Raw genomic sequence first — 26,211 nt, 5'->3', positions numbered from 1 at the left:
GTCCAAACTTTTAGTGTTTTACTCAGATCAAGTTTTAACAGGAAACATTACTTTACTTTTTCTTTCAGCTGCATACAGCAAAAGTTTAGAAAATAATCATTTTAAGTTAATCAACTCAAGCCGTATTTTGGATTAGTGTACCCTGGTTACTACATACATAGCACAAGAAGACTGAATGCTCATTTCTGCAACTGCACTCTGAGTTACAAACAGCTTGACAGAATCAAGAGCACATCCTCTGTGCAGCAGGGTTTACATTTCCTCTACTGTGGCAAAGTTTTCTATACTTCTTTAGCAAATGGAATATCTGTTTGGGGCCGCAGAAAATCCTGTTGCACGGTTATTTGCAAGGAAGCTCCACTGAACTCAGAGGCATTTACTACTGAACAAACAGCCATTTGTTTGAGCGAACACCTCATGTAAACGCTCCCTTTCTAAAAATGCTTTTAGCGTCAACAATGGTCGTGAAAAATCAGGAACATCCAAAGCACAAGGTTGAAGCCTGAACACCAATTTCCCCTTCCCCTTGTCTCTATTGTTGTTGGAGCCTTTAAGAACTGCCTTTAAGAACCTTTAAGAACCAGAATATGAGAGAGTGGAGAAGCAGGAGACAGCATCAGCCGAAATCTGTTTGCTATTTCCTGCTTGGCTCTTTTTAGGAACTAGCTGCTAGTTAATATTATTTATTAATACCGTACCTGACCACACTGGAAAGTTTTATCAGATCTGACTCTGATTTATTATATATTTTTTAAAAACTGATAAATAACATTGATTTAGATGTGTTTAAATGGTTGATATTTAATAATGAATTTAAAATGTCAGGCAGATTTGTATTATTTATATATAGCCTAGGGAGCAACAAGCAACTCCCGATTTTACAGTCCACACAAGGTACTCATATGGGGAAAGAAATTTTAAACTGTGAGCGACCTTCTGGGAGCCAGAGGGGAGTGGAGCCAATCACAAAAGTGGGCAGAGCAAAGGTTGTGACTCCTACCTTTGTGTGACATTTTACACTCCAGCCATGCAAATAGCAGAGACTTCCACATGCCCAAATACATACACCTCTCTCCATCCTCCTTTCACGAAGGCAACAGGCATTATCACAGTTACAGAACACATTCCAGCCAATCGAAAGCATTCAAGAGGGTGGCCTCTGAGAGATGGTATTGTCTGGAGATAGTCCCAAGGGCCAAACAGAAAGTACTGGAGGGTCACATTTGGGCCTTGGATTCCCTGATCCTGTCTTAGATGTACGACAATGCCAGCCATTAAAATAAATTTAAAATCCTAAAATATTTCTACTGTCAAATATTTGTACTGTTAAATTAGATAATTTAACTTGGACCTGGCTACTTGCAAGGCAAAAAAACAGTGGAACCAAAATTTATTAAGGCTTAAACAAATTGAAAGCTATGCAGTTGCCCTACATACCAAAGTCCTTGGTATCAAGGAGTCTGCTGTCTTAATACAGTTCAATTATTCCACATTTTGCATCATGTTTTCAGCAGCTACTCGCAGAGAACGTAACATCTGGCATGCTGAAATGTGTTTTAAGACACACGTGAAACATGGTCTTCCCAACAGGACAAATGAATGAAGGAAACTTAAATTGCTTCCATCTCAGAAAGTTGATAATGGTATGCATGATATTAGGGAAGAGCAAAACATTTTTTCACATGCAAACAGCCCCAAACCATTCCAGGGTATTCCTTTAAACAAATGGAATGTGAGGAAACCCCATCATCATAAATCCAAATGGCAGCAACTGTGATTATTGCAGTGTCTGGAAGACATGCATTCACAACCACATCCACAATCACAGCATTGGCAGTACATCTGTGCCTTGCACTCTTACAACATGATTTTCCACTTCTTTTCCTCATGTCGGGGGCGGGGGGGGCATTTGAAGCGCAATCTTATTCAGAAGTAAACCCCTTTGATTTCAGTGGGGCTTACTCCCAGGTAAGTGGGCATAATTTTGTGACCTAGGTCAGTCGATATTTTAACTTACCTAATTATAATAACAGGCATTTAAATTGAAAACGGTAGAATTCCTTGGGGAATATTCATTCAGGTATATGAGCTTCACCAAGCACTAGAATGCACGTCATTAAAGTGAATTTTATTGGGCCAATTTAAGTTTGGAAGAGCTTTGCAAGATTGTTTTCTTGCTTTATAAGAGCCAAAGTCTAATCAGCACTAGTGAAAAAGTAAAAAGTGATCTGAAATGAGTAGGTCAATGATGAAAGCTTTTCCACTGCTCCTCTCCAGTCTGTGACTAACCTGGATAGGTCACTCTATGATGGACTAAAACAATCCATACTCCAGCATTGCTACTGGCTTCTCTTCAGGAGCAATATTCAACTCTCTTTCTACTAAGGTAAGGCGCTATCCATACCTTGCTTTTTCTAAATCTGACCCCGCAGAATGAACAGAAACATAGGTAATAATTACAGTGGTACCTCGGGTTAAGAACTTAATTCGTTCTGGAGGTCTGTTCTTAACCTGAAAATGTTCTTAACCTGAAGCACCACTTTAGCTAAGGGGGCCTCCCGCTGCTGCCACGTGATTTCTATTCTCATCTTGAAGCAAAGTTCTTAACCTGAGGTACTATTTCTGGGTTTGCAGAGTCTGTAACCTGAAGCGTATGTAACCTGAAGCGTCTGTAACCCGAGGTACCACTGTACTATGTAAGTTCTTTTTTAAAAAAAAAATGATATTTATTAGAAGTTTAAAGATTACAGAAAAAAGAAAAAAAGAAAACAATAGAAAATTTAACAGAACATACCTTACAATACATAAAAAGAAAAACATAGAAGAACAATACAACAAGACAACAAAAAGAAACAAAAACATTAAAACATACATCCAATATTCCATATCTTTACCTTTCATTTACTTGTTTCATCGACCTCCTCACACCTCCCTTTTTTGTATTCTAGTTCAATTAGCTATTTCAGCAAATTCTTTCCATCTTTCTCAATTTTTGTTCTATAATTTATCTTAACGGTCTAACCTTAAATTTTTCCATTTTGGCCCATTATCAATCAGTTTTTACTTAATTCTTTATTACATTTCTGCTAATGCCATATAGCTTCATTCCAGCATCCTTCTAACATTCATTGTACTATGTAAGTTCTTAAATGATTGCCTGTTTTAATTTCTTTGATTCTTTTAGTGCTTGATTTTTGTATTGGGTGGTGGTGGTGATTTATTGGTAATTATTTATTGTTTTCATTCTTTTCGTCCCTTCTGCAGTAGCATTGGGCAAGAAATTAAAACAATGCTCCATCTAATGCAGGGGTAGTTAATCTTTTTATACCTACTGCCCACTAATGTATCTTTCTTGATGGTAAAATTTCCTTACCACCCACCAGTGCTTGATGGAACGAGGATTCAGCTTGTGCCATAGAACCCTCTACTCCCCACCTAGAACCCTGAAACGCCCACTAGCGGGCGGCAGGGACCAGGCTGACAACCCCTGATCTAATGCAATGCTTCACCATGTCAAGTGACACAAGACATCCATAAAGGAATGCCTCTTTGTGCAACCATCAGCTCTGCAAGATAGGCTTGATTCACAGCTTGATCACAACAGAAATGCAGCATTCAGCTTTAAATTGGGAAGCCCATTCTCCACTCTTCTCTTGCCCTTTCAATCAAGCAGTCTCTTGGACAATGTCATGATAATGCTGACTGGCTACAGAAACTTTTAACTCAACTCCCATACAAAGATTTATCCACTAGGGTATTTGCACCATTGCCCATCCCCTCCAAGGTTTTTGCAACAAGGAAGTAGCAGGTGACATCACAAGATCACACAGTGAGTCAACAAGTAAGTAATGAAGGGGAAAACTGTATATTGGACAAATACAAACCTGGGTGGAGATTACCGTCCAAGATGAACGACTTAAATATTTTTTTCAGTTTACAAAGCTGATACAATTCATGGGTGCTGTCTCGTTACCACAGCAATGCTCAGTCTGTTTACTTTAAATATTACAGCTTAAGAACATTTTTAGAAAGCGTTCCCCCCCCCTGCGCAATCGAGCCAAAGGGAACACAAAAGGCTAAATGCGTGAAGAATTAGTGAGATCCAAAATGAACTTCAGCCAATCCCACAAGCTTTCAGGACGAAAAAGCTGAACTGCAGCTGTTCTAGCTTAATGCAGGGATATATTGACCAACATGTTTCCACTATCATTTTCCCAACTTAAAAAGAAAAGAAAGAGAGTAGCAATATGCAGGATGCAGGCTGTAAAACAGTAAATGGCGGGGAAACATTTTAAAAAATGTATACCCAAGGTAGAATCAATAGTTATTTCTTTCAGTTAATTTGTAAAGGGTTGTTGGCAAAGTGCGGGAGTGCGGGGAGAAAAGAGGAAATCTGGTTCAAGGAGCAGGAAATGGAAGCAAGGAGTTTGGAAAAAACAGGGATGAAATTAAAAGTTTCAATTTCAAACTTTTAGACAATGCAATGTTAAGGCACACTATATTACATGTGTAGTTTCTCTTTGCATTGGCGGCTTTTATTTATTGCTCACTTGCTTGCCTCTACCCTTCTCAGACAGCAGCCAAGTTAGCCCTGGAGCAGGAGACAAGACTATAGCCCTGGCTCCTTCCTATGGCCAGGCCCACACATCCTTCTGTTTTCGCTCAGGAATATCACAAACACTAGCTGCCTTGATCAGCTGCGGCCAGGGGCATAGGAAGGGGGGGAGTGCAGGCCGCCCCGGTTGTCATCCTGAAGGGGGTGACATTCAGTGTGCCCCGCACCGCCCATGAATCCCCCAAGCCCAGCGAGCGGCAAAGCTGTAGGCTTGGGAGTCGGGGGGGCGCCAAATGTCACCCCCCTTCAGCCTGAAGAGGGGGTGACATTCAGAGCAGGGCCCCCCCTCACGCCAAGATCGGCCCAAGATGACTTTCCATGGCAAGGAGCATTGCAAAGTATTAGAATACAAAACATCAACATGCATTTGAATCTGTGTCCCGCCCCCGTCACCTTGCAACATACGTGAGGTTACATTGTAAGTGATTTCAGATTTACGCACAATCCCTGCAATCAAAACAACCTGGAACTGCTTCCGCATGAAAAACTCCTACCTTTCTGAAGCTGGTGCACTAGGAAAACCCAGTGTGGGAAGAGCTTTTAAGCTCTCCGCCTTATGTGCATTTAATTTGTGCAATTTCAGCTGGTTGGCTACCAAGCACATAAAGCTGAAATCATGCAACTTAAATGTGTGCCTAGGGCTTGCCAATCGGTAGGTTGGTGGTTCGAATCCCCGTGACGGGGTGAGCTCCCGTTGTTCGGTCCCAGCTCCTGCTCACCTAGCAGTTCAAAAGCACATCAAGTGCAAGTAGATAAATAGGTACTGCTCCAGCGGGAAGGTAAACACCGTTTCCGTGCGCTGCTCTGGTTCATCAGAAGTGGCTTAGTCATGCTGGCCACATGACCCGGAAGCTGTCTGAGGACAAACGCTGGCTCCCTCGGCCTATAGAACGAGAAGAGCGCTGCAACCCCAGAGTCGTCCACGACTGGACCTTACGGTCAGGGGTACCTTTACCTTTTAACCCTCAGAAAAATGAAAATAAGCCAATTTCAGTTTTGCCTATTAATGCATGCATATGTTAACCAAAGCAGAGGTGAGTAACCTGTTTCCCTCTGGATGTTGCTGGGCTTACATGCTCCATCATCCCTGACCATTAAGAGTCCAACAACATTTGAAGAGCCACAAGTTTCCTACTCCTGAATTGAAGAAAAAACTTGTTTTAGTATATTTAACCTTGTTCACAGACTCAGCACTCTTATTTGTTTATTTGTTTATCTCTTTATTTACAAAATGTATATATACCACGATTGTATCCTGAATGTAATTTACAAATGTTTCAACAGAGATCTTCAAATAAGAACAAATTGCTATTTTTCAAGCACAAGTCTGAGGCTCTGTTTCTTCCCCTTCACTTCCATTTCAATGAATTAGTCATGCTTTATCAGCTTGCTCTCATAGGACATTCAAGGACAGGACATCTTGTTATCAAGGCCATAAGATTGTGAAATCCTAAAGTCAACATATATGAATAAACTTTTTTGTTTCATTATCCAAATCAGACTCAAGTTCCTCTTCCAAAGTTCATAAGAAGGCATAACGAGAGATTAGAAACCTTTGGAAAGATCCCCACTGCTATCCCTAGACTTTGATCCATGGTCTGTAACATTTTCTCAAGCAGAGAAAGTAATAAAAGTTCTGATAAACTGCAAGAAGTTCTGTGTAACTATGACTGCTCTCATGATACTTGAGCATGGAGTTTTTACTGTGCCAAGCACTTCCACTGGGCTCATGAAAGCATGATCTTGCTCTCTGGTCGTAGGTGTCTAAAACAAGTTTCCAGAAATGAAAAAGTCACCGAGTTCACAACGCAGTAAGAACCGCTAGAAAACATGACTTTTTGGTATATAAATTATTTGGCACCCGATATAATGTTTTGCAGGACGCTGTTATAACAAGAGCAGATTTCTGCCCTCTGTACTTCCAAGTAGCATATTCAGTATCACATCCACAATAACTTTTAATCCAATCACATTTCTTCCTGTAACATGTTAATGGCTAGTTCATTCGTGATAATGTCCTGGTTCACACGTCACATGAAGCCATAGTTTAAACAATGGTTTAAAGTGATGAGCAAACTGGGCCAATTACACACAGCACTATTGCCTTCAGGCAGGTTTCAGTTCCATTTTCTCAAGGATGCCTATTTTTTCCCCCAGAAAGGGAGAGATGCAACATTCAATAATGAACCTGAAATATGCTTTCGTTCCCTGCTCCTTGCGAGACCCATGTCTCTCCTGAATTATGAATTTGCATGTTGTCATGGACTGGCTGGCTGCAGAGGAGTGGTGGGAGGCAGCAGCTGGGGAACTCCCTAAGGGAATGGTCAGGGGAAGAAGGCTCAGAGTCAGGATACTGGTGGTGGGACAATGACGCACGGTCAGAAGGAGCCCCGTCAGCCCCTGCCAGTGCAAGCTGGAGCTGATGAGAGTTCTAGTCCAAAGCAGCTGGAAAGTGTGAGGTTGACAAAGGCTACTAAAAGTGGTCTGCATTAATTATTAAGATTATTTCCATCCCTCCTTTCCACTAAAATTAATACTTTTACCGAAACATGTTTTACCACATGGGAAATGAATGAACAGTATTGAGTTTCCTTTTGCACTCCCTTATAACATGTAGTTTTAATACACATGGACCTCTTCACATAACTGCTTCAAACCTTGAAACACTGTTGGCATTTGTCTGTCTCAAGAGACAATGGAGTGCACCTCTGAAGGTGAAGTCAAACCACTGGAAAATCCCAGTAACTGCTGCGGCTGCAGACCAGTAACTCATAACTGCTTCCTCTCATGTCGTTTTTGCTGCAGTAGCAGAACCAAAGTGACCTCTCCAGGGTTCAAGCCTGAGCAGCATATATGGAAGTCCTTAGGCTGCCCAGGCAACAAGACCCCCTCCCCCTCAGCCTTGCTGATGTGGTTCAAAGGAAAGGAAAGCAATACATTTGGCACCAGCTTGGCTGCAGGAGTTACCAGAAGGAAGCATATATTGCGCCGTCCAACTACCTTATGGACTGTGCTCCAGATTTGTGTAGGATTTACACCTTTGCCTTTTTCCCCCTCACAAAGATATATTGCAAAGCAGTGGAGGTTTCAAAGCAAAGTTTTCCTTTTCCTAGATGGGCTACCGTCCCAGGTTGCCCCTCACTTCCTTCTACAGCTCATGCAGAAACTGCCTTCTTGACTGTTGGACCCACTATTGGCCTTGTCCACTCAATCCACTTAAGCCTGTCTTCACATGCAGGGGGAAGTCCCTAACTGAATGTTTGAGATCCATCAGCTACCCCTGGTATAGGAGGCCAGTCAAAGCCGTCCCTGAGGTGTGGCTGCTGGCTCCAAACTCACACAGGCAATAATTATGTGAGTCATCCAGTTTGCCCTCACTCTCTGCTGCTGGCACACAACCAGTTGACTGACAGTTTGTTTTACCTTAGAGGAGAGTGTGCTATTTTGTGGTGCACATTAGGAACATGCCTATGGACAGAAAGGTTAGGACTGAATCAAAGGACAGAACTTCCCTGTTTCTTACACTACTAATGGCTGGGACCCTGAAAAAATGTAAGAAAAAAATTATCTGCATGGCTGGGCCCAACACTTTAGACCTGTGAGCAAATTTTGGATCAAAGTATTTTTGTGTAAGGGTGGGAGGGTCATGTTTTAAAAGACCCATGATTTCTGGTCAAACTCCATCAATTCTAAACCAAGCTACTGTTCCTAAAAGGTGGAGTCCATATGACATTATTTGCACAGAGGACTGTCCCTTAAGTGTATGCTTCTAAGTAATACCAGAACAATAATACAACTATCAACCTATTTTGTAAAAAGTGAGTATCATGCAGAAAGGACCTTTGGTAATCAAGGGCTTGTGGACATCATGCATGACCAGACTTTCCTTGCCCCCACTATTATGAATTGGTTTCAAAACTCCTCTTTATTTTAAAGTAGTTTTCAATGTGGGAGGTTCCCTTTGCAGGGTGGGGGAATTTTTCTGGATCACAGCCATTACCACTGGAAAACTACAATGAAATTTTATACCAGCAGGTTGTGAGAAACGCAGAGCTGAACAACAAGGACCAGCATTAAGCCGATACAAGCATTCACGGATGACAATTACTTCCGTTTTATTTTTCCTTAAGTGCTTTAATGTTTTGGCCACTGTCCAAACTATAAAATCCGATATGAGTAAGTCCTCTGCCCAAAACATCTTTAGCAGCCCACCCCCCACCCCTCGCCAACTTAGAAAACTATTGTGCGGGGGGGGGGATTAGAGGAGATTCAAGCAAATGTACACTTAATTTCTATCCTGGCAATGTACTTGCTACATATTTGTTGTCCTTGTTGTCTATCTCTAGGAGGTGGCCTTGATTAAAGCTCATTGTTCAGGAAACTAAATACATGTGTTTCTAGATAGCATAAATATACTGCAATGACTAAACAACATTTGAGGAACACATGCAGCACTGGAAGCATGCCAGGCACAAACCTTTGTGCTTAAAATGTTATACAAATACTGTCTGGCACGTCTGATTTAAATTACATGGCAATTAAAATCCACAAGCTTTCAATATCCCTGGGTTTAACCCGTCATGGCTATCATCACTACTCTAAAGGCAGCATTAGCCCTAAAGGTCTTCTTCTGGTCACAGATGACTATGAATTTCCTTGCCTGGTTATGATCAAGCATTTAAAAAAGATTACTTAACAAATAGAAAGATCTCCACCTTGGATGTTTCTCTTTGGTTTAGTTTCTGGTTCTTAAGCACAGAAAGTGAACACCATAACCATGTAAGGTAACTGGCATTGTGACCGCAAGCACACCTTTAAGTTCCACCAGCAAAGCAACGTGGGACATTGCAACTGTGCCAAATATGGGTAAAGTGGGAGCAGACACAGAGGGAAGCCATGTTGTAGCAGTGCAAAAATAAAATCCCAAAGCATAATACTAAGGGAAAACATATTATCACCAGATGCCAACAAAAGGCCATAGCCCAAAGAGATACCACAGAGAGCAGGCAGACACACACAAATGGCAATGCCACGCTATCTACCAACCATGGAAAAAAGCTGACAAGTTTTGATATGGACTTACCCCTCTGATACCCACATTTACATGAACACCACATAATTCTCTGGCACCATCTGCTTCACATAAAGAGGCAATGAACATTCTCGGCTGCCATGTGCTGGTGTAGCAACAGCACTCAGCAAGCACCAACAGAATAGCATGAAGTTTGCCCCCTCTCCATATTGGAGGGATCCTAGCAAGCGCTTTCTCAAGAACTTAGCTAATTGCTTACATACTCCTCAAAACTGTATTTCTCTCTCCATATAAATTTTATGCTCCAAGTTCAAAATATTCATTATTTTCGTATCATCATACAAAAATGTTGTTTTATGAGGAGTATGAATAATGTTTGCTAGTTTAAATTTCATATCAACAGCTGTTAAATCTTTAGGAAATTATCTGGCTAGGAGTGCTTTTTCCCATCTGTCTGATAAGTCAGAAGGCAGATGCAAAGAAGAGTTGCAAACTTAACATAAAAGCTTTTGTTGAAAAAGAATGAACTTCAACCCCATCGACAAAACCTGCAACAAGTGGACCAAACACCATAGCTAAAAGATTAGAGCTAGCAGACTGGGAAGCTGGATTGAAAAAATACTCTTGGTCACATATGCCACCTAAACATAAAAGCCAGGTCCAGAAACACCAAACATGAAAAAATCCCAAGCTATAAACCGGATCCTTCAATAAATCATAACCACAACCAGAAGTTCAACTGGCCACAAATCACTAACATCTCAGTCATATCTGGAGTGAGCTCGTCCACAGGTGTTCATCTAACCCATTACTGACACCAGATACCAGATTCACTGAACCACCATCTCACTAAGAGCCACATATTTCTGACACTGAGCTCCAACCCATTACTGACACCAGATACCAGATTCACTGAACCACCATCTCACTAAGAGCCACATATTTCTGACACTGAGCTCCAAATCCCTGTCCAGTAAATTGTCCAGTAGATATTAAACAGTGAAAGAAAAAATGCATAGCTTTGAGATGGAGCGATAGTCTCTTTGTATTCAGTTCTGGAACTTAAGTGGAAACATTACAAAACAGTGCTCCCTGCTCCCAACCCTGTCAGGTGATCCAGAAAAGTCTATGGTCAATGACCTTCCCACAGCAGTGTCAATGATGCTTACTGGGATGGTGCAGGGGATGGGCAGGGACACAATTGCAAAGATTGTCGCCAAATCAGTTTCTGCCCCCAAAACAGATAAAAAGTCAAAGTGAAATGAGATCTGATAATTAGCCCTATCCAATAATTAGCTTCATCCAAAGAAGCCTGTAGTTGACATACCACTATTCATTATCTAAGTAAAGGTAAAAGATCCCTGGATGGTCAAGTCCAGTCAAAGGCAACTATGGGGTGCAGCACTCATCTCGCTTCAGGACAAGGGAGCTGGCGTTTGTCCAGCTTTCTGGGTCATGTGGCCAGCATAACTAAACCGCACAACAGAACACCGTGACGGAAACCAGAGCACATGGAAATGCTGTTTACCTTCCCGCTGCAGCGGTACCTATTTATCTACTTGCACTCGTATGCTTTTGAACTGCTAGGTTGGCAGAAGCTGGAACACGGTAATGGAAGCTCACCCCATCACATGGATTCAAACTGCAAAGCTTCTGATAGGCAATCCCAGGAGGCTCAGTGGTTTAGACCACAGCGCCACCCGCTCCCTAACATTCATTATATAACTGTGCCCATGAATGGAATTACTGGATTGTTAATGAGGAATTCCTGAAAACTGATATATGTAAGGCTTTAGGAAAGGTTTTACATTTAACTTATTTCAGTATATTAATTATTCATGGTAAACACCAGGTTTTTAATGAGGATTGTAATTGTCATTTGCCAGATGTAGAGGTTGTTGATATTTGACAATATTCCCAGGACATTATATGCTGGGCAATGGTCTATGTACATAGAATCAGGGCCATTTTTTAAAAATTTAAATATCATTCTAGTAATGGGAGTCAGAGTTCCAGCTATCAGGAGATTCCTCTGAGTCTTCTTATGCACAAGGTATAGCTTCTCTGGGAATCCAACAAATGGCTACGAAACAAAACATCACTGGTGTAAAACAGTTTTCTTAGATTAGAAATATAGTAATTACTCTTGAAAAGTTTTTAATAATTTAGGTAGGTAAACAAGATGAACCACAATGTTAATTTACTTCACAATGTTAATTTAATTCACATGACAGATATTTCATTTATGAAATCTCACTACAAAATAGTATGATGGCCACCAGTTTAGATGTTTTTGCAATATAGTACTAACTAATAACTGTACGATAAGGCTTGAAGTGCTACCATAATTTTTGGACTCGAAGCTTGCAGTATATTTCAAGAAGCAGCCACTGGAGAAGGGTGGCTACAACATGGTGAGGAGAATTTTACCTTGCACCTCCACCTTAGAAGCTGCTGTTAGCTGCAGAGACAAAAATGCTAAGGTTTAGGAACTGACACTGCTAACCAGAACTATGGTGAATTTAAATCGGAGATTTGGCAGAGGGGCAAAGAGCAAAACCGTCTATAGTGTGGCCAGAATCCAAATAATCCTGGAATGACTTTTATGATACAAAAAGACCCTGCATACTATTCTCTCTTTAGTAGGTTCCTTCTTAAACAGCAGCAGCAGTAGCAGCAAGCAAGCAAATAAACAAGCATGGCACTGATTCAAAACTGCCTCCACCCTTTTATCACCCTTTTATCATTCTCACATGTCTTCCCTAGACTCCCATGTTTGTAAGCAAAAAAATTAAGTTCTTTTTGAATCCAGCCATAAATATCATAAATATGACAAAATGCCCTGTTAACTGTTCCAGTTTCCCTGCTTCTGTTAACTGTTCCAGTTACCCAGCCATGCCCTTGCCAAGCGTACTCCATTCCAGTCTTTCTACCTGATTTCTGATCCCCTAGAGCTAGACCCCACAGTCAGCATTTGGTGGCCACGGAGCATGCTCACTGCACAATGGGCTGTTTGGGGGAATTCGCTTTAGAGATTCACTTCCTCTTCCCCATACACATGCACATCTGGGCTCCCCCAAACATGCTGGGTTCCCCAGAGCTTGCACATGGGTGGTCCTGTTTTTTTACATATGCATTGACTGACTATCAGAAATAGAAGCAATGAGGATTTAATTTTTTGTGCAACCAATAAATTTAAACATTTGCCTTTATGAATGTGAAATGCTAGAAATTCACAGTTTGAGCCTGCAGCTGTTTCCATAGTGTCAAATAGGGAATGAGTTCCTTCTCTGAAGATGCAGAACACTGGCAAAGGCAAATTGTAGGCAAAACATTTTACGTCCTGTAGGTTTATATTTTTTTAAAAAATAACAATATGAATGATGTGGCGGAGCAGTCACGATGCACTTGATGTTCCATAAGAATCTCTTTCTTCTCTTTCTCTCTTCCTCCCTCTGTGGAAACCAAGTCTTGTCACCAGCCCATGATTTAAAGATTTTCCTCATGACAAGAAGTTATTTTAACTCAGCTGAACAAGAAAATGTAAACACTGACTTGAAATATCAAGAGCTATAATGCCCAGCATGCATCCCAAAACAGGAAAGCACAACTCAGAGCCTTTGGGTCCTTGACATTACCATCTGGGAAACTCTGAAATGCACACAGATTCTAGTTGGTGATGGTGCAGAGGGATATGTGAAAATATACGCATGCTTATAAGGTGATGCTTTAATCCATTTGAAAATTAAAATTATCCCTCTGTCCTGTGACCTGTATTTTAAGAACACACTACAAAAAAGATGGACAAGCTGAAACAAATTATGTGGGTTTCTTTCTTCAGCCTAGTAAATCATTGTCGTTTTTCACATGCTGACAGAACTTCATTGACTAAAATTTTAGCAATGTTCTTAGGCGGGGGTGGAGGCAGAAAGAAAATACAATACTTGCCACCTTATTATACAGAAAGGTTTGCTAGCCCTCAAATGCTGCTTATCAAGAGGTCTTTAATCAATTTAATTGCCACCTCCAATGAGAAAGTCTTGCAGGAGTCCCATTTATTTGTTATATGCAGAGAGTTCCTAGCTGAAGTACTTGGAAAGATTTACTTCCAAGTGGTCACCTACTTAGATCAAACAGTAAATCACTGACTCTTGTTATGGTGTTTGTTTAGGTGGCAGCAGTTTAGCTGGCCGAGCCTCAATGGCCCCTTACTGAGTTCTCAGTGTGTGTGGCCCATTTTGCTCTGCAGCTGCTTTGACACACAAGCCCTACTGTGTACCAAGCCTATTGTTATTTTAATGCAATTCTCAACAGTCTAGTTTGCCCTTACCAGTCTAAGAGCGTTTCCAAAGAGCAGCATGTTAAAAACTCTTAAGACAAAAGACAGCTGTCTTAAGAGGCAAAGTCATTAATAATTGGTATTATATAATTTAGTGGCTTCAGATGCAACTAATACAGATCTCTAGTATTTTCTGGTATACGAAAGCCTCGTGTCCTTTGGCTGAAAGTTCAGTGGACTTAGAACAAAGCATTTCACAGAAACAGAGGCAGTGTTATATACTTGTTCTATTTCTTCAAAACATAGTTTTAAACGCACAATAATTGATTTGAACATTACTTTTGGCTATCAAACTATTATGAAGTTGTAACATTCTGTCTACAGTATAGTAAATCCTTTTCTTCCATGGGAAGAATAATTATTGGTAGAAACTGCAACCTTTATTAATTCTCTACACTGCACATTAATATCATCTTCTGACAAACATCAAATACAATTTCACAGCATCCCACATATATCTAGGATATCATAATCAGAAAGGCAAAGGAAGTTATCTTTTGCTCTATTCATTAAAGTCAAATAATAATAATAATAATAATAATAATAATAATAATAATAATAATTTATTGAATTTATATACCACCCTATACCCAATACAGTGGTACCTCGGGTTACATACGCTTCAGGTTACAGACTCTGCTAACCCAGAAATAATACCTCGGGTTAAGAACTTTGCTTCAGGATGAGAACAGAAATCGTGCTCTGGCGGCGCGGCAGCAGCAGGAGGCCCCATTAGCTAAAGTGGTGCTTCAGGTTAAGTACAGTTTCAGGTTAAGTACGGACCTCTGGAACAAATTAAATACTTAACCCGAGGTACCACTGTAGTCTCAGGGTGGTTCACAGAACAAAATCAAAATATAAAACCACAAAACAGGAACCCCCAATTCCTAATCTATTTGAGTCTCATAAAAATTTTAAAAATTAAAAAATTTAACTGCCAAGAAAGAAATAAGTTCTATTGGTGCAGCTGTTGGAGATGTAGATTTGAATGTGACTCCAATTGCACAACTCAGTGGGCCCAGTGTTGAAATCAACACTCACAAGGCATTGAAGATCAAATTTTAGGAGGACTAGCTTGAATTGTGAATTGACTCGAATGAATTGTACTTCACTAAAACATCATTGCTTGGAAGATTTTTCATGTCTGCCCCATGTGTGGGCTAGCTGTCACAGAATTATAAATTTCTAGGATGCAAAACACCTAATTAGGTCATGAAATGCATTTCAATGCCAATGCAAGACTGCTTCAAGGCGCAGATTTTCCAATGCTTTGTCTAGTTTATTGCAGAATGACTCAAACTAAACTACCACTATTTCCTCCAGCAAGTATTTCCAAAGACATACAGATTTTGCCAACTGTACATGTTCCCCAGTCAACAGCCCTTATTTTCCTTTCCTTTATTTTAACTTATTACATCTAATGTAGTAGATAAAATTAACTGGGTTACTGTGAAATTTTCAACTAAAGGAGGCCCATACTATGTTATGTTCCCCAGACCCCCTTCCTGATTAGTATAGTTATGCAAATTACCCACATGCTTAGCGGGTTAACTTTTAACAACATCCATCCTGTTACGAAAAATGTTAACACTTCAAAAGTGCAGATAATGCCACTGGTTAATGTCATCACCACTATATAAGACTGTCCACCTCAAGCATACCTAGATTTCCTTATCTAAATCCCCATCGAACCATGAAGCAGACTGGGTGGCCTTGGGCAAGCCACTGGGTTGTCATGAAGATAACACACACAAATGACAGAATACAAATGTGATGAGTGACCCATGCGACGGTCATCTCCAGGCTTGACTACTGTAATTCGCTCTACGCGGGGCTGCCCTTGAAGCTGTCCCAGAAACTCCAGCAGGTACAGAATGCTGCAGCGAGGCTCCTCATGGGGTCTCTGCCATGGGAGCATATTCACCCAGTGCTTTTCAAGCTGCACTGGCTCCCGGTGGAGTACAGGATCAGATTTAAGGTGCTGCTTTTGACCTCTAAAGCCCTTCACGGCCTAGGACCCTCGTACCTACGGGACCACCTCTCCTGGTATGCCCCACAGAGAGCCTCAAGGTCCATAAATAACAACACCCTAGTGATCCCGGGCCCTAAGGAAGTTAGATTGGCTTCAACCAGAGCCAACGCCTTTTCAACTCTGGCTCCGGCCTGGTGGAACGCTCTGCCTCATGAGACCAGGGCCCTGCAGGATCTGATTTCTTTCCGCAGGGCCTGTAAGACAGAGTTGTTCCACCTGGCCTTTGGCTTGGAGCCAATTTGACTCCCTCCCTCTCTTTCTTTTCCTTCTGCGATGAGGCTACATTTTAATATTTTAATGTTCCATTATTTTAATGTTGTATTTTATTTTTGTTTTTAAGTTATAATCATTCATCTTGTTTTTATTATTGCTTGTAAGCCGCTCTGAGCCCGGCCTTGGCTGGGGAGGGTGGGGTATAAATAAAAAATTATTATTATTATTATTATTATGAGTAAAAAATAAAATACAAATTAGGTTTTTTAAAAAATTGATACCCTGGCTTCTCATTCTTGAACACATTTATGTGGAAGCATGGTCTATTTTTATTTCAGCTGTAACCAGTGCCGTCCCTGGACCAGGAGAGCTTAACCACAGTAATTCTGGCACAGCTGAAGACAGGAGGGAGACCCTGTTAGTATATCACATCTCTGCTCTGCAACTGCTTGACAATTTTCAACCAAGCCAGGTTCAAGGTGTTGCTATTCATATATAAAGCCCTTAACAGTATGGGACCAGTTTACTTGCGGGATCGTCTTATCCCATATACGCTCACTTGACTGCTTCAGTTTTTGAAACTGATATTGTATCAGGTGCCACATAATATGCATTCTTGTAAGAAATCAATATTTTAGTCTAACAGCACCTACACTTTGGAAGTCCCTGCCTAATGACATCAGGCAAGCGCCATCGCTGTACAGTGGTGCCTCGCAAGACGAAAATAATCCGTTCCGCAAGTCTCTTCGTCTAGCGTTTTTTTTGTCTTGCGAAGCAACCCTATTAGTGGTTTAGCGGATTAGCGTCTATTAAAGGCTTAGCGGCTAAAAGGCTATTAGCGGCTTAGCGGCTTAGCGGCTTACAAAAAGGGGGGGAGCGGAAAAAAATCGGAACACTCGCAAGACGTTTTCATCTTGCGAAGCAAGCCCATAGGGAAATTCGTCTTGTGAAGCAGCTCAAAAACGGAAAACCCTTTCGTCTAGCGGGTTTTCCGTCTTGCGAGGCATTCGTCTTGCGGGGCACCACTGTACTCTCTCATGGTTGCTCAAAACATTTTTGTTTAGGAAAGCTTTTCCAGACATATAGAAGTTACATGTGTTTTAATCTTGTTTTCAGCTTATTGTTGTTTCCAATTATTTGTGAACGTTTTTAAAAATATATCTGTGACTGTCCTTTACTGAAAACGTCATATGTTATTGTACATGGGTTTGAGGCTTTATTACAATCAAGTGGTAGATAAATTTTGTTGAAATAAATAAATACATACATACATAAATAAAGTCAACAGGACTTATTTCCAACGATGTACACTAAAGAGTGCAGCCTGATCTTATTACAGTTTTCACGCAATAGTCTTGATGAGCACAGGTTCCCAGGTCTAGTCTGCTTGCCTGGTAAGCCACCTTTTGGAACCTACATGGTTCAGTGAGACTAGAACTATGGGAATAGAACTTCAGAAAGGAATCTCAGTAGGGACAAATATCAGGTTCTACACTTAGGTTTGAAGAACCAGCTGCACAAATATAAAATAGGAGACACTTGGATTGCCAGTACTACATGTGGAAAGGATCTAGGGAGTCTTAGAAGACCCCAAGCTTAACATGAGTCCAGAGCGTGATGCAGCAGAAAAAAAGCTAATGCTATTCTAGGCTGCATCAACAGAAGTAAATTGTCCGGATTAAGGGGACAGTATACTTTATTCTTCCTTGGTCAGACCACACCTGGAGTACTGTGTCCAGTTCTGGGCACCACACTTTAGGAAGGATATGGACAAATTGGAATGTGTGCAGAAGAGGGCGACCAAGATGAACATAGGTCTGGAAACCAAGCTTTATGAGGAACGGTGAAGGGAATTTGATAAGTTTTTCCTGGTAAAAAGGAGACAGAAGAGAAAGGATAGCTATCTTCAAATATCTAAAGGGCTGTTACATGAAGGATGGAGCAAGCTTGTTTTCTCCTGCTCCAGAGGATAGGACCCAAGCCAATGACCTCAAGTTACAAGAAAGGAAATTCTGACTAAACAACAGAAAGAACTTTCTGACAGCAAGAGCTGTTTAACAGTGGAAGAGACTCCCATAAGAGGTGGTGAACTGAGGCCATCTATCATGGATGCTTTAGTTAAGATTTCTGTATTGCAGGGGATTGGACTGGATGACCCTCAAAGTCCCTTCAAACTCTACAATTCTATGGTGCAGATAGGTAGTTATTTCCTCAAAAAAGTGCCTATTTCCCCTGAAACAAACACATATAAGTTTTCCAACATAAAAGTAGAAAGCATAGGGCACTGTTGGGAAGAACAAATAAAAGATGGTAAAATGGCAGAGGAAAGATTTCTGATCTTTCTCCCTCTCATACATATCCACAGGTATCACATTGGTGTCTATGGCCTGAGCAGTTGTTTTTAAGTAAAATAAATAGATGAAGCATTAAGGGACAAAACTACATAACATTAACATCATGTGTAGCTTTAAGTGTGAGTTATTGAAGAAATGTTAGTGACTAAAAACCATATATAAAAGGTTTACCACCAGGTCTGTAAAATGTTAGAGATCTGGAAAGCCTCTGTTTACCTCATGTGATAAATATTTTTATTTATCAATGCTAGTAACTTACAAGAAACTTCTGTCATTTTTCAAATCACGCCAGATAGTCTAAAAGCATTAAATTAAATTCATTCAAATTATGTTCCCAAGAGGAGGGTAAATACAAAGCTACATTATAATTTAAGCCGTTCCCATAGCTTTCATTGTTGTTGCCTTCATCAGAGTAACTATATAGCCTTTTACTCCTTGGGATTCAGACAATAACTCAAACTTAATGTATGTTTAACAAAATGATTCCTTGCTTTACTTAAATTTTGGAATCAAAAAGTCAAAGAAATCCTTATACTGATTAAAAACAACCTCACAGATCTTACCCATTACAGAATTATTGAAAAATAAAGTTTAAGGAATTGCTGTGCAGTGTCCACTATATTACTGAAGATTAATGGTCTACTATACTGAAACTCTCTTGGGAAAACCATAATGTAACAATTCTTAATAAAGCAATACTTACAGAAACATCTTTCAGATTCTTTTCATAAGAAAAATTGAGGCACTCTCCATCCACTCCTCCTTTAGAAATATCAAAATTGTATTTGTCTGCCAGTCCTCCTTCAAATAACAACACTTTTTTAAGCTCTCCAATGTATTTCTCTCGTTCCATTTCCATGTCAGCAGCTTCCTTGGAAATATCTTCCTCAGGCACTGTTGGAAGATTCCATACACATTTTTGTCACAATGCAGTTTCTTACAGGATTTCTTCAAAGTACAGAATAAGGCAATACATGGTTGGTTTTATATTCCATCCCTTATCACATTCTGTAATTAATCAAACACTTTATAGGTCAATTTATTGCTGCTGACTGCTGAAGCAAGTAATTAAAAATCACCACAATGTTTCAAAAGTTTCTAAAGCTAAAGAAATATGAACTGCCTGATGATATCCAGGTAAGGCACACATAAACCCACTAAAATAAAATGGTTTAGGTGCACATAACTCTGCAAGGATTATAGCCTGAAATCCAGGATTCGAACCAAACCTCACAGGATTAGAGGACCTTTCTAGAGAGCTCAGTAGTATTTGAATCAGCTCTCCTCTTTAATGCTCCTTATCTTCTTTTTTTTAACATTTACAACTCAATTTAGTTTTTGCTCGCCCCATCTGAAGTTACGCTATGATTTCAAAGCCCATTTCACAATCCTATGTTAAGGAAAGCATCAAACCAAAACATGTGGATGATTTGAAGAGTAAACAAGTACGCACTTTGGCAATGGTCTTGATAGCATAAGCTCAACATTTCTACTTAGAAGTAAACACTACGGGCTTAGTAAACATATGCCTGGGATCAGATAATTTGATATCTCCCTTTTATATTCCACTGCAATGTATTTTAATGTTATTATTCAATTATTTTTTGTGCTCCTTTTCTTTCTTAACTCTTACACTCAACCCAATTCACAAATAAAGTTAGGTTTAGTTCAACAGGTCTTCCAACACCAGCATGTACCGCCACCCAGATTTCAACACTGATCCATTTAAGAGCCATCCTGCACATTTATTGATCCTTGTAGTGAGCCATTTCTCCATGGTGACACCCTGCACATTCCATTAATATGTATCACCCCTCTTCTTAATGACTAGGAGTCAGGGCCAGTATCAGCACCCGACACCCTTGGGCAACTGCTGAGGCCTCAGCCCCACAGCAGAGTCGAGCGCCAGTATCTGGTCCAAGCTCCCCTTTAAAACATCTGACCTGACAGTCGAATCAACTGCCGTATTAATTCTCCAGCTCAGACATCTAGCTGTCAAATTCATCTCATATAATGCTCTTATATAACAGGGGTGGCCAACTCCCAAGAGACTGCAATCTACTCACAGAATTAAAAACTGGCAGTGATCTAACCCCGTTTTGGGGGGTTCAGGTCCAAGTTGTTGAGCTTTTTTAATGGAGGAGGAGAGCCACATTTTGGGGGAGTTCAAAGTTTAGCTGTTGGCCATTTTTAGGGAGAAAGGGGGACAGCCACTCACCAACAGATCGCTGGGGAAACAAACAGCCTCACTAAACTCTGTGCAACAATGGAGGGTGGGGCTTTACCAGCGCTAAGGAAAGGGACCCAACGAACCTCCCTGGGGTCTACCAGTAGATCGCGATCGAGCTGTTGGACATCCCTGCTATATAGCATCACTCTGGGGCATTGTGGGAAATTGTAATGGTGGTTAGACTGAGCTGTCAAGTGCTGTTTGTAATACAGTGGCCAGGGAAACCCAATGGGGCCAACTGACAAATGAGGAGGCTCCTCAAAGGATGCATTGTCCACAGTGTTAGAAACTGAGATATGAAAGCAAGGAGCTACCGTATTTTTCGCACTATAGGACGCACTTTTCCCCCTCCAAAAATGAAGGGGAAATGTGTGTGCGTCCTATGGTGCGAATGCAGGCTTTTGCTGAAGCCTGGAGAGCGAGAGGGGTCCGTGCGCACCGACCCCTCTCGCTCTCCAGGCTTCAGGAAGCTATCCCAAGTCTTGCAAGCCCGGCGGGATGTCCCACGGGCTCGCAAGGCTTGCGGACAGCAGCCTGCACCCAAAAGCTGGGGACAGCGGGGAGGCGCAGAGCCGCCACCCCGCTATTCCCCGACCTGATCTGGAGGCTGGCGGGGGGAGAAGCAAGCCTGCTTCTCCCCCCCACCATCCCCACAACCTCCAGATCAGGTCGGGGAAAAGCGGGATGGCGGCGCTCCGCCATCCCGCTATTCCCCGACCTGATCTGGAGGCTGGGGGAGGGAGAAGCAAGCCTGCTTCTCCCCCCCACCATCCCCACAACCTCCAGATCAGGTCGGGGAAAAGCGGGATGGCGGAGCTCCGCCATCCTGCTATTCCCCGACCTGATCTGGAGGCTGGGGGGGGAGCCTCCAGGCTTCAGGAGAGCCCCACCGCCAGCCCCACAAGCTCGGGGGACAGCGGGAGAGGCGCAGCGCGCCCTTCCCGCTGTCCCCCGACTTGTCTAGAAGGCTGGCGGGGGGAGAAGCCTGCTCCTCCCCGTCGCCAGCCCTGCAAACTCGGGGGACAGCGGGAGAGGCGCAGCGCGCCTTTGCCGCTGTACCCCGACTTGTCTAGAAGGCTGGCGGGGGGAGAAGCCTGCTCCTCCCCGTCGCCAGCCCTGCAAACTCGGGGGACAGCGGGAGAGGCGCAGCGCGCCTTTGCCGCTGTACCCCGACTTGTCTAGAAGGCTGGCGGGGGAAGAAGCCTGCTCCTCCCCGTCGCCAGCCCTGCAAACTCGGGGGACAGCGGGAGAGGCGCAGCGCGCCATCCCGCTGTCTCCCGACATGGTTTGGAGGCTGGCGGAAGGCTTCCTCCTCCCCCAGCCCCGCAAGTTCCCAGAGCGATGCCAAAGCTGCGCGCAGCTTCGGCATGGCTCTGGGTCCCGTTCTGGGGGAGGGGGAAGCTCGGGCTTCCCCGCCCCAGCCCCGCGACTGGCGGGGGGGGATAAATTTTTTTTGCCTTTATTTCCCCCCCCCCCCCAAATCTAGGTGCGTCCTATGGACCGGTGCGTCCAATAGTCCGAAAAATACGGTAAATGGCACCTTAAACCTAGGCTATGGGTACAACAACAGAATGTCTAGAAGTGCTTTTAAATAAGAATACAAAACTGAAAATGAACGAACTACAGCTAAAATATTATGTTCATTTTTCATATGGTCTTGTTCTTCCCATGCCAACCCCCTAATATTCTTAAGAGGGTCTCTTCTCCAGTCTTCAGGGAGTAACTGGAAGTGGGGAGGCAGAAAAGTCATCCTTTCCTTCCACTCTGCAGTTTTAATCTGAAATCTTAGGCGCAGTACTGCGCCCAGAGCTCAAGAACTGCTCATGCTAATGAAATTCCCTCTCACAAAATGGGCCTAGAACAATGGGGGTTTTGAACACTCTTTGTCCAGGGATATCTGACACCTGGTAAAAATTTCTGTTTTTATAAGCATCCATAGTTGTTATGGAAATTTTCAATGGCTAAGTATTAATTAGGAAGATTAAATGTGTTTGTTTTATATACACAAATTTGCTTTTTCTTCTTTCTTTTTTCTGTATTTTCTTCTTTTCTTTTTTCTTAATTGTTTTTTCTTTAATTTTCTTTTTGTGGTATGAGATTGTAAATTCTTTGTATAAGTGTGTAATTTAAATTAATAAAGATTATTTTTTTAAAAGGAAATTTTCAATGGCATCTGTAATTCCCACAACAGTTTTGCAGGGGAATACTATAGAGTACAATCAAGCAAGAAAAGGAACCATGGGAAAATGGCTCACAATGAAAATCTGATAATGTGTAGATTATTGATATCCATTGATCATTGGGAGGGTTACAAGCATTAGGATATAGCATGAACCAATAAGACATTTGAGATTTCTCTTCTGTGTCACCCCATGAGTCAAGCCACTGCTCAGTTTAAAAGGAGATTGCTCTTCCTCAGTTTCCCTACACACATTAGTTCCATTGGACTGCAACCTGAATAAATGGAACAATGGCAGAAGTGATCATTAGGAGCTGTGGGGGTTGCAAAGGGTCAGCAGTATGCTGATGACACACAGCTCCACATCTTCACAGCACCTGAGGTAGGAAAGGCTATGCAATATCTAGTCCACTTCCTGGACTAAATGAGGTAGACTAAATGAGGGTCAATAAACTAAGTTTGAATCCTTGGCAGATGCAGGAACTGCAGGTGGGTGGTTCCCATGTCCAGGAAATTGGTTGGTTGCCTGTTCTGGACAGGGTTGCATGCTTTCTGAAAGAAAAGGTTTGCAGTATGTGACTGCTCATGGATCCATCTGTGTTGCTGGAGGCTCAGGCAGCTGCAGTGGCTAGAAGTGCCTCCAACCACTGTCCTGATCCCCTGGCCTACCTGGCGGCAAGTCAGTATGTCAAGTCCAAAGTTCAAACTCCAGGGTTCAAGCCACACAAGCAAGGTCCAAGGTCCAGAAATGCAGTCCAGAGTCAATACAAGTAACCAAATATGAAGTCCAACGGTCAGGATACAGTCCAGAGTCAAACCCAAGGTGCAGTCCAACAGCATCCAAGTCAAGGTCTTCCAACACGGGCAGCTGAATAGACGCTGCCCCTCAGCTCTGCTTCCCTTTTGTACTTTGCATGTTGATTGCAGCATCTGGACGATGAGGCATGTGATCCTCACCTGTTCCAAGCCTCCTCCAGCTGAGAAGTCACACACCTTCTCCCAGAACTAGTGAGCCTCACCTAGCGAGCTAGGAAGATGGGCCATGGGCACTTGCCTGCCTCAGCCTCCTAGAGCAGCACTTCCGCTGCTCCCTATGCCTCAGAGCCTGCCAAGTTCATTGAGACAGTGGCTCTTCTGCCTCTGGTGATGGGTCCTGCTGCTCTGGTTCTGGTGCACTGACTCCCATCCCCCTCGCCATCCTCCACTATCCCGTGAGTATTTCCTTCCCTATTCCTTGCTTGCCCCGGTGTGTCCCAATCTTGGCTACACTCCTCACTGGGATCCTCTTCCTCCTCCCTGTCATCTCACCAGTTCATGACACCTATTGCTGGTACACCAGCCATGGGTGTTCTTCAGCAGGGATAGCGTGACTGTAGTGTATCACGGATTGGCAAGCAATGAACTCTAAGTAGGGCTACCCTTGAACTTGTCTCAATAGCTCCTCCTGATGCAAAATGCTGTGGCAAGACTGTACCATCAGCACAAAACTCTAGTACTTAAACTCTTGCATTGACCATCTATATGGCACGAGGCCAAGTTCAGGATTCTGGTATTAATTTACAAGGCCCTTAACAACTTTGGTCCAGGATATCTTAAGGCCCACTTGATACCTTATATCCCTGGCTGGCTGCTGCTGAGGTTTTCAGGAAAGTCACTGTTTGTGGCTTAGCCTTATAGTTCAACACTATAAGTTTTGAAGTTTTGCTTATGCATTTGAGGCCTGACTATGAAGAATCTGGGGAAAGTCTCATTTCACATATACCATTCTGTGCACTTGTTGCAGAAAAGTGAGACAGAAATCCTTGAAATAAATAATTACATAAATAAATAGCATCTGATCATACATCACCTTTCCCAGTCCAAGCTGATAGGCCATCACTGAGTACTACATCAAAACCGGCGCCCAAATCTTTTTGCCACGCTATCTGAAGAAAATAAGTTGTGCCTGGATCAGAAACAGGGCAGATGCGAACAACTTTCTTCTCCATTGTTCTCCAAAAGGCTGTTTAGGAAAATTGAGAGATGGAGGATGGGGGGGGGGGAGAGAAACAATATATAATTTAAATCTATTCCCAGTTCAATGAAGAGGAACAAAATATGAAATTGGCAAGCTATGCTAACCACAGCTCTGTGAATTAATACAGATAATGTTTCAATTTCTCTATGGGACCAAATAATTTAAGCTTCCTTTATTTGTCCTGTAGGAATTTAAAATCTAATACACAAAACCTGCATGGCCTCCATAACCTGAAAGAGATTGTACTATACTTTAGAATAAATATTCAAGTGGGGTGGGAGTACTAAATATAGTTCACTTGAGCCAACAAGTGGAGGAAGAGGGACCTTTGTGTCAGGATTCTTACCTCTCCCAAAGCTAAGCACAACTATACACATGTGTGCAAACCCATAGGCAGTGGTCACTGCTGCTCACATGCATCCCTGGATCTAAGTCAACAAAGCCTTCTGCTCTTGAGCAATGGAGACGTTCAGCTCCAAATGTTAACTTAGAAAACAGCTGCATTGTAATAAAAAGAAAAAGAAAAAAGTGAGGAGCAATTCACTTAAAATAATGCTGAGGGGTCTAAAGACTATAACCATAACAAAAATCACAACTGGAACTCATCAATTGGAAAAACATGTTTGAATTCTAAGTGAAAAATCAGTCTTCTACTCTTGATTGAGCATGAATACCCAGAGTAACCAATGCAAAGCTTAAAAGCTTAATTACACATAAGTTCCTTGTTTATTTCATTTATTTAAAAGTTTTTTATCAACTAAAGAAGCAGTGTAGATAAAGGGGCAAATGGGGGGGGGAGCTTTTGATAGAAGATTATGGTTAAGCAAAGAAACACCCAAGATAATTTGACACAACCCACCCTGTAAAAATTCACCACACCAGCTCATTTCAGGCCTGTCAGAAACTAATCTAGGCTACAGAATGCAATGATATCATCTTCAGTGCATGCCAAACCTAGAGGCATCTGTAGATCAGGTCCTCTCTCTCTCATTCCACAGAGACATCAAGGATCTGATTCACTGTGGAAGTCACAGTTTGCACTGGGATTCCGATGATGCAGATGGCCTTTGAGCCTGCAGGGCCCAGACAGTATGGGGGCAGGACGGAGGGGGAATACAAATTTATAACACAGGTCCCCTTCAGTGCACATCATCCACATTACAACCGTATTTCAGCATTTGTTCCTAAAACACCCAGTAG

The 26,211-nt window shown here is 42.1% G+C and overlaps 1 protein-coding gene across 9 annotated transcripts in view; it reads right to left on the bottom strand.

The window, feature by feature from the left end:
• The window catches only part of XRCC4 (X-ray repair cross complementing 4), a 110,013-nt gene that overhangs the window by 76,657 nt on the left and 7,145 nt on the right, over positions 1–26,211 (bottom strand). For 7 of the 9 annotated variants that reach the window (XR_014212108.1, XR_014212109.1, XM_082192019.1 and 4 more), the window contains 3 exons: positions 25,358–25,509; positions 24,844–24,996; positions 19,289–19,479 (listed from right to left, as the gene is read on the bottom strand). Coding sequence is in view for 7 of the 9 variants with exons in the window: in XM_082192019.1 (XP_082048145.1) it covers positions 19,289–19,479; positions 24,844–24,996; positions 25,358–25,388 (375 nt within the window). In the remaining 2 variants the exon portion in view is untranslated. The remainder of the gene's footprint in view (positions 1–19,288; positions 19,480–24,843; positions 24,997–25,357; positions 25,510–26,211) is intronic. The other 2 variants (XM_082192021.1, XM_082192022.1) reach the window with 1 other exon arrangement.

Source organism: Podarcis vaucheri (genome assembly GCF_965113315.1).
Source record: "Podarcis vaucheri genome assembly, chromosome: 11".
In the NCBI taxonomy this organism is placed as follows: domain Eukaryota; kingdom Metazoa; phylum Chordata; class Lepidosauria; order Squamata; family Lacertidae; genus Podarcis; species Podarcis vaucheri.
This window is presented reverse-complemented; position numbering and strand designations above follow the sequence as displayed.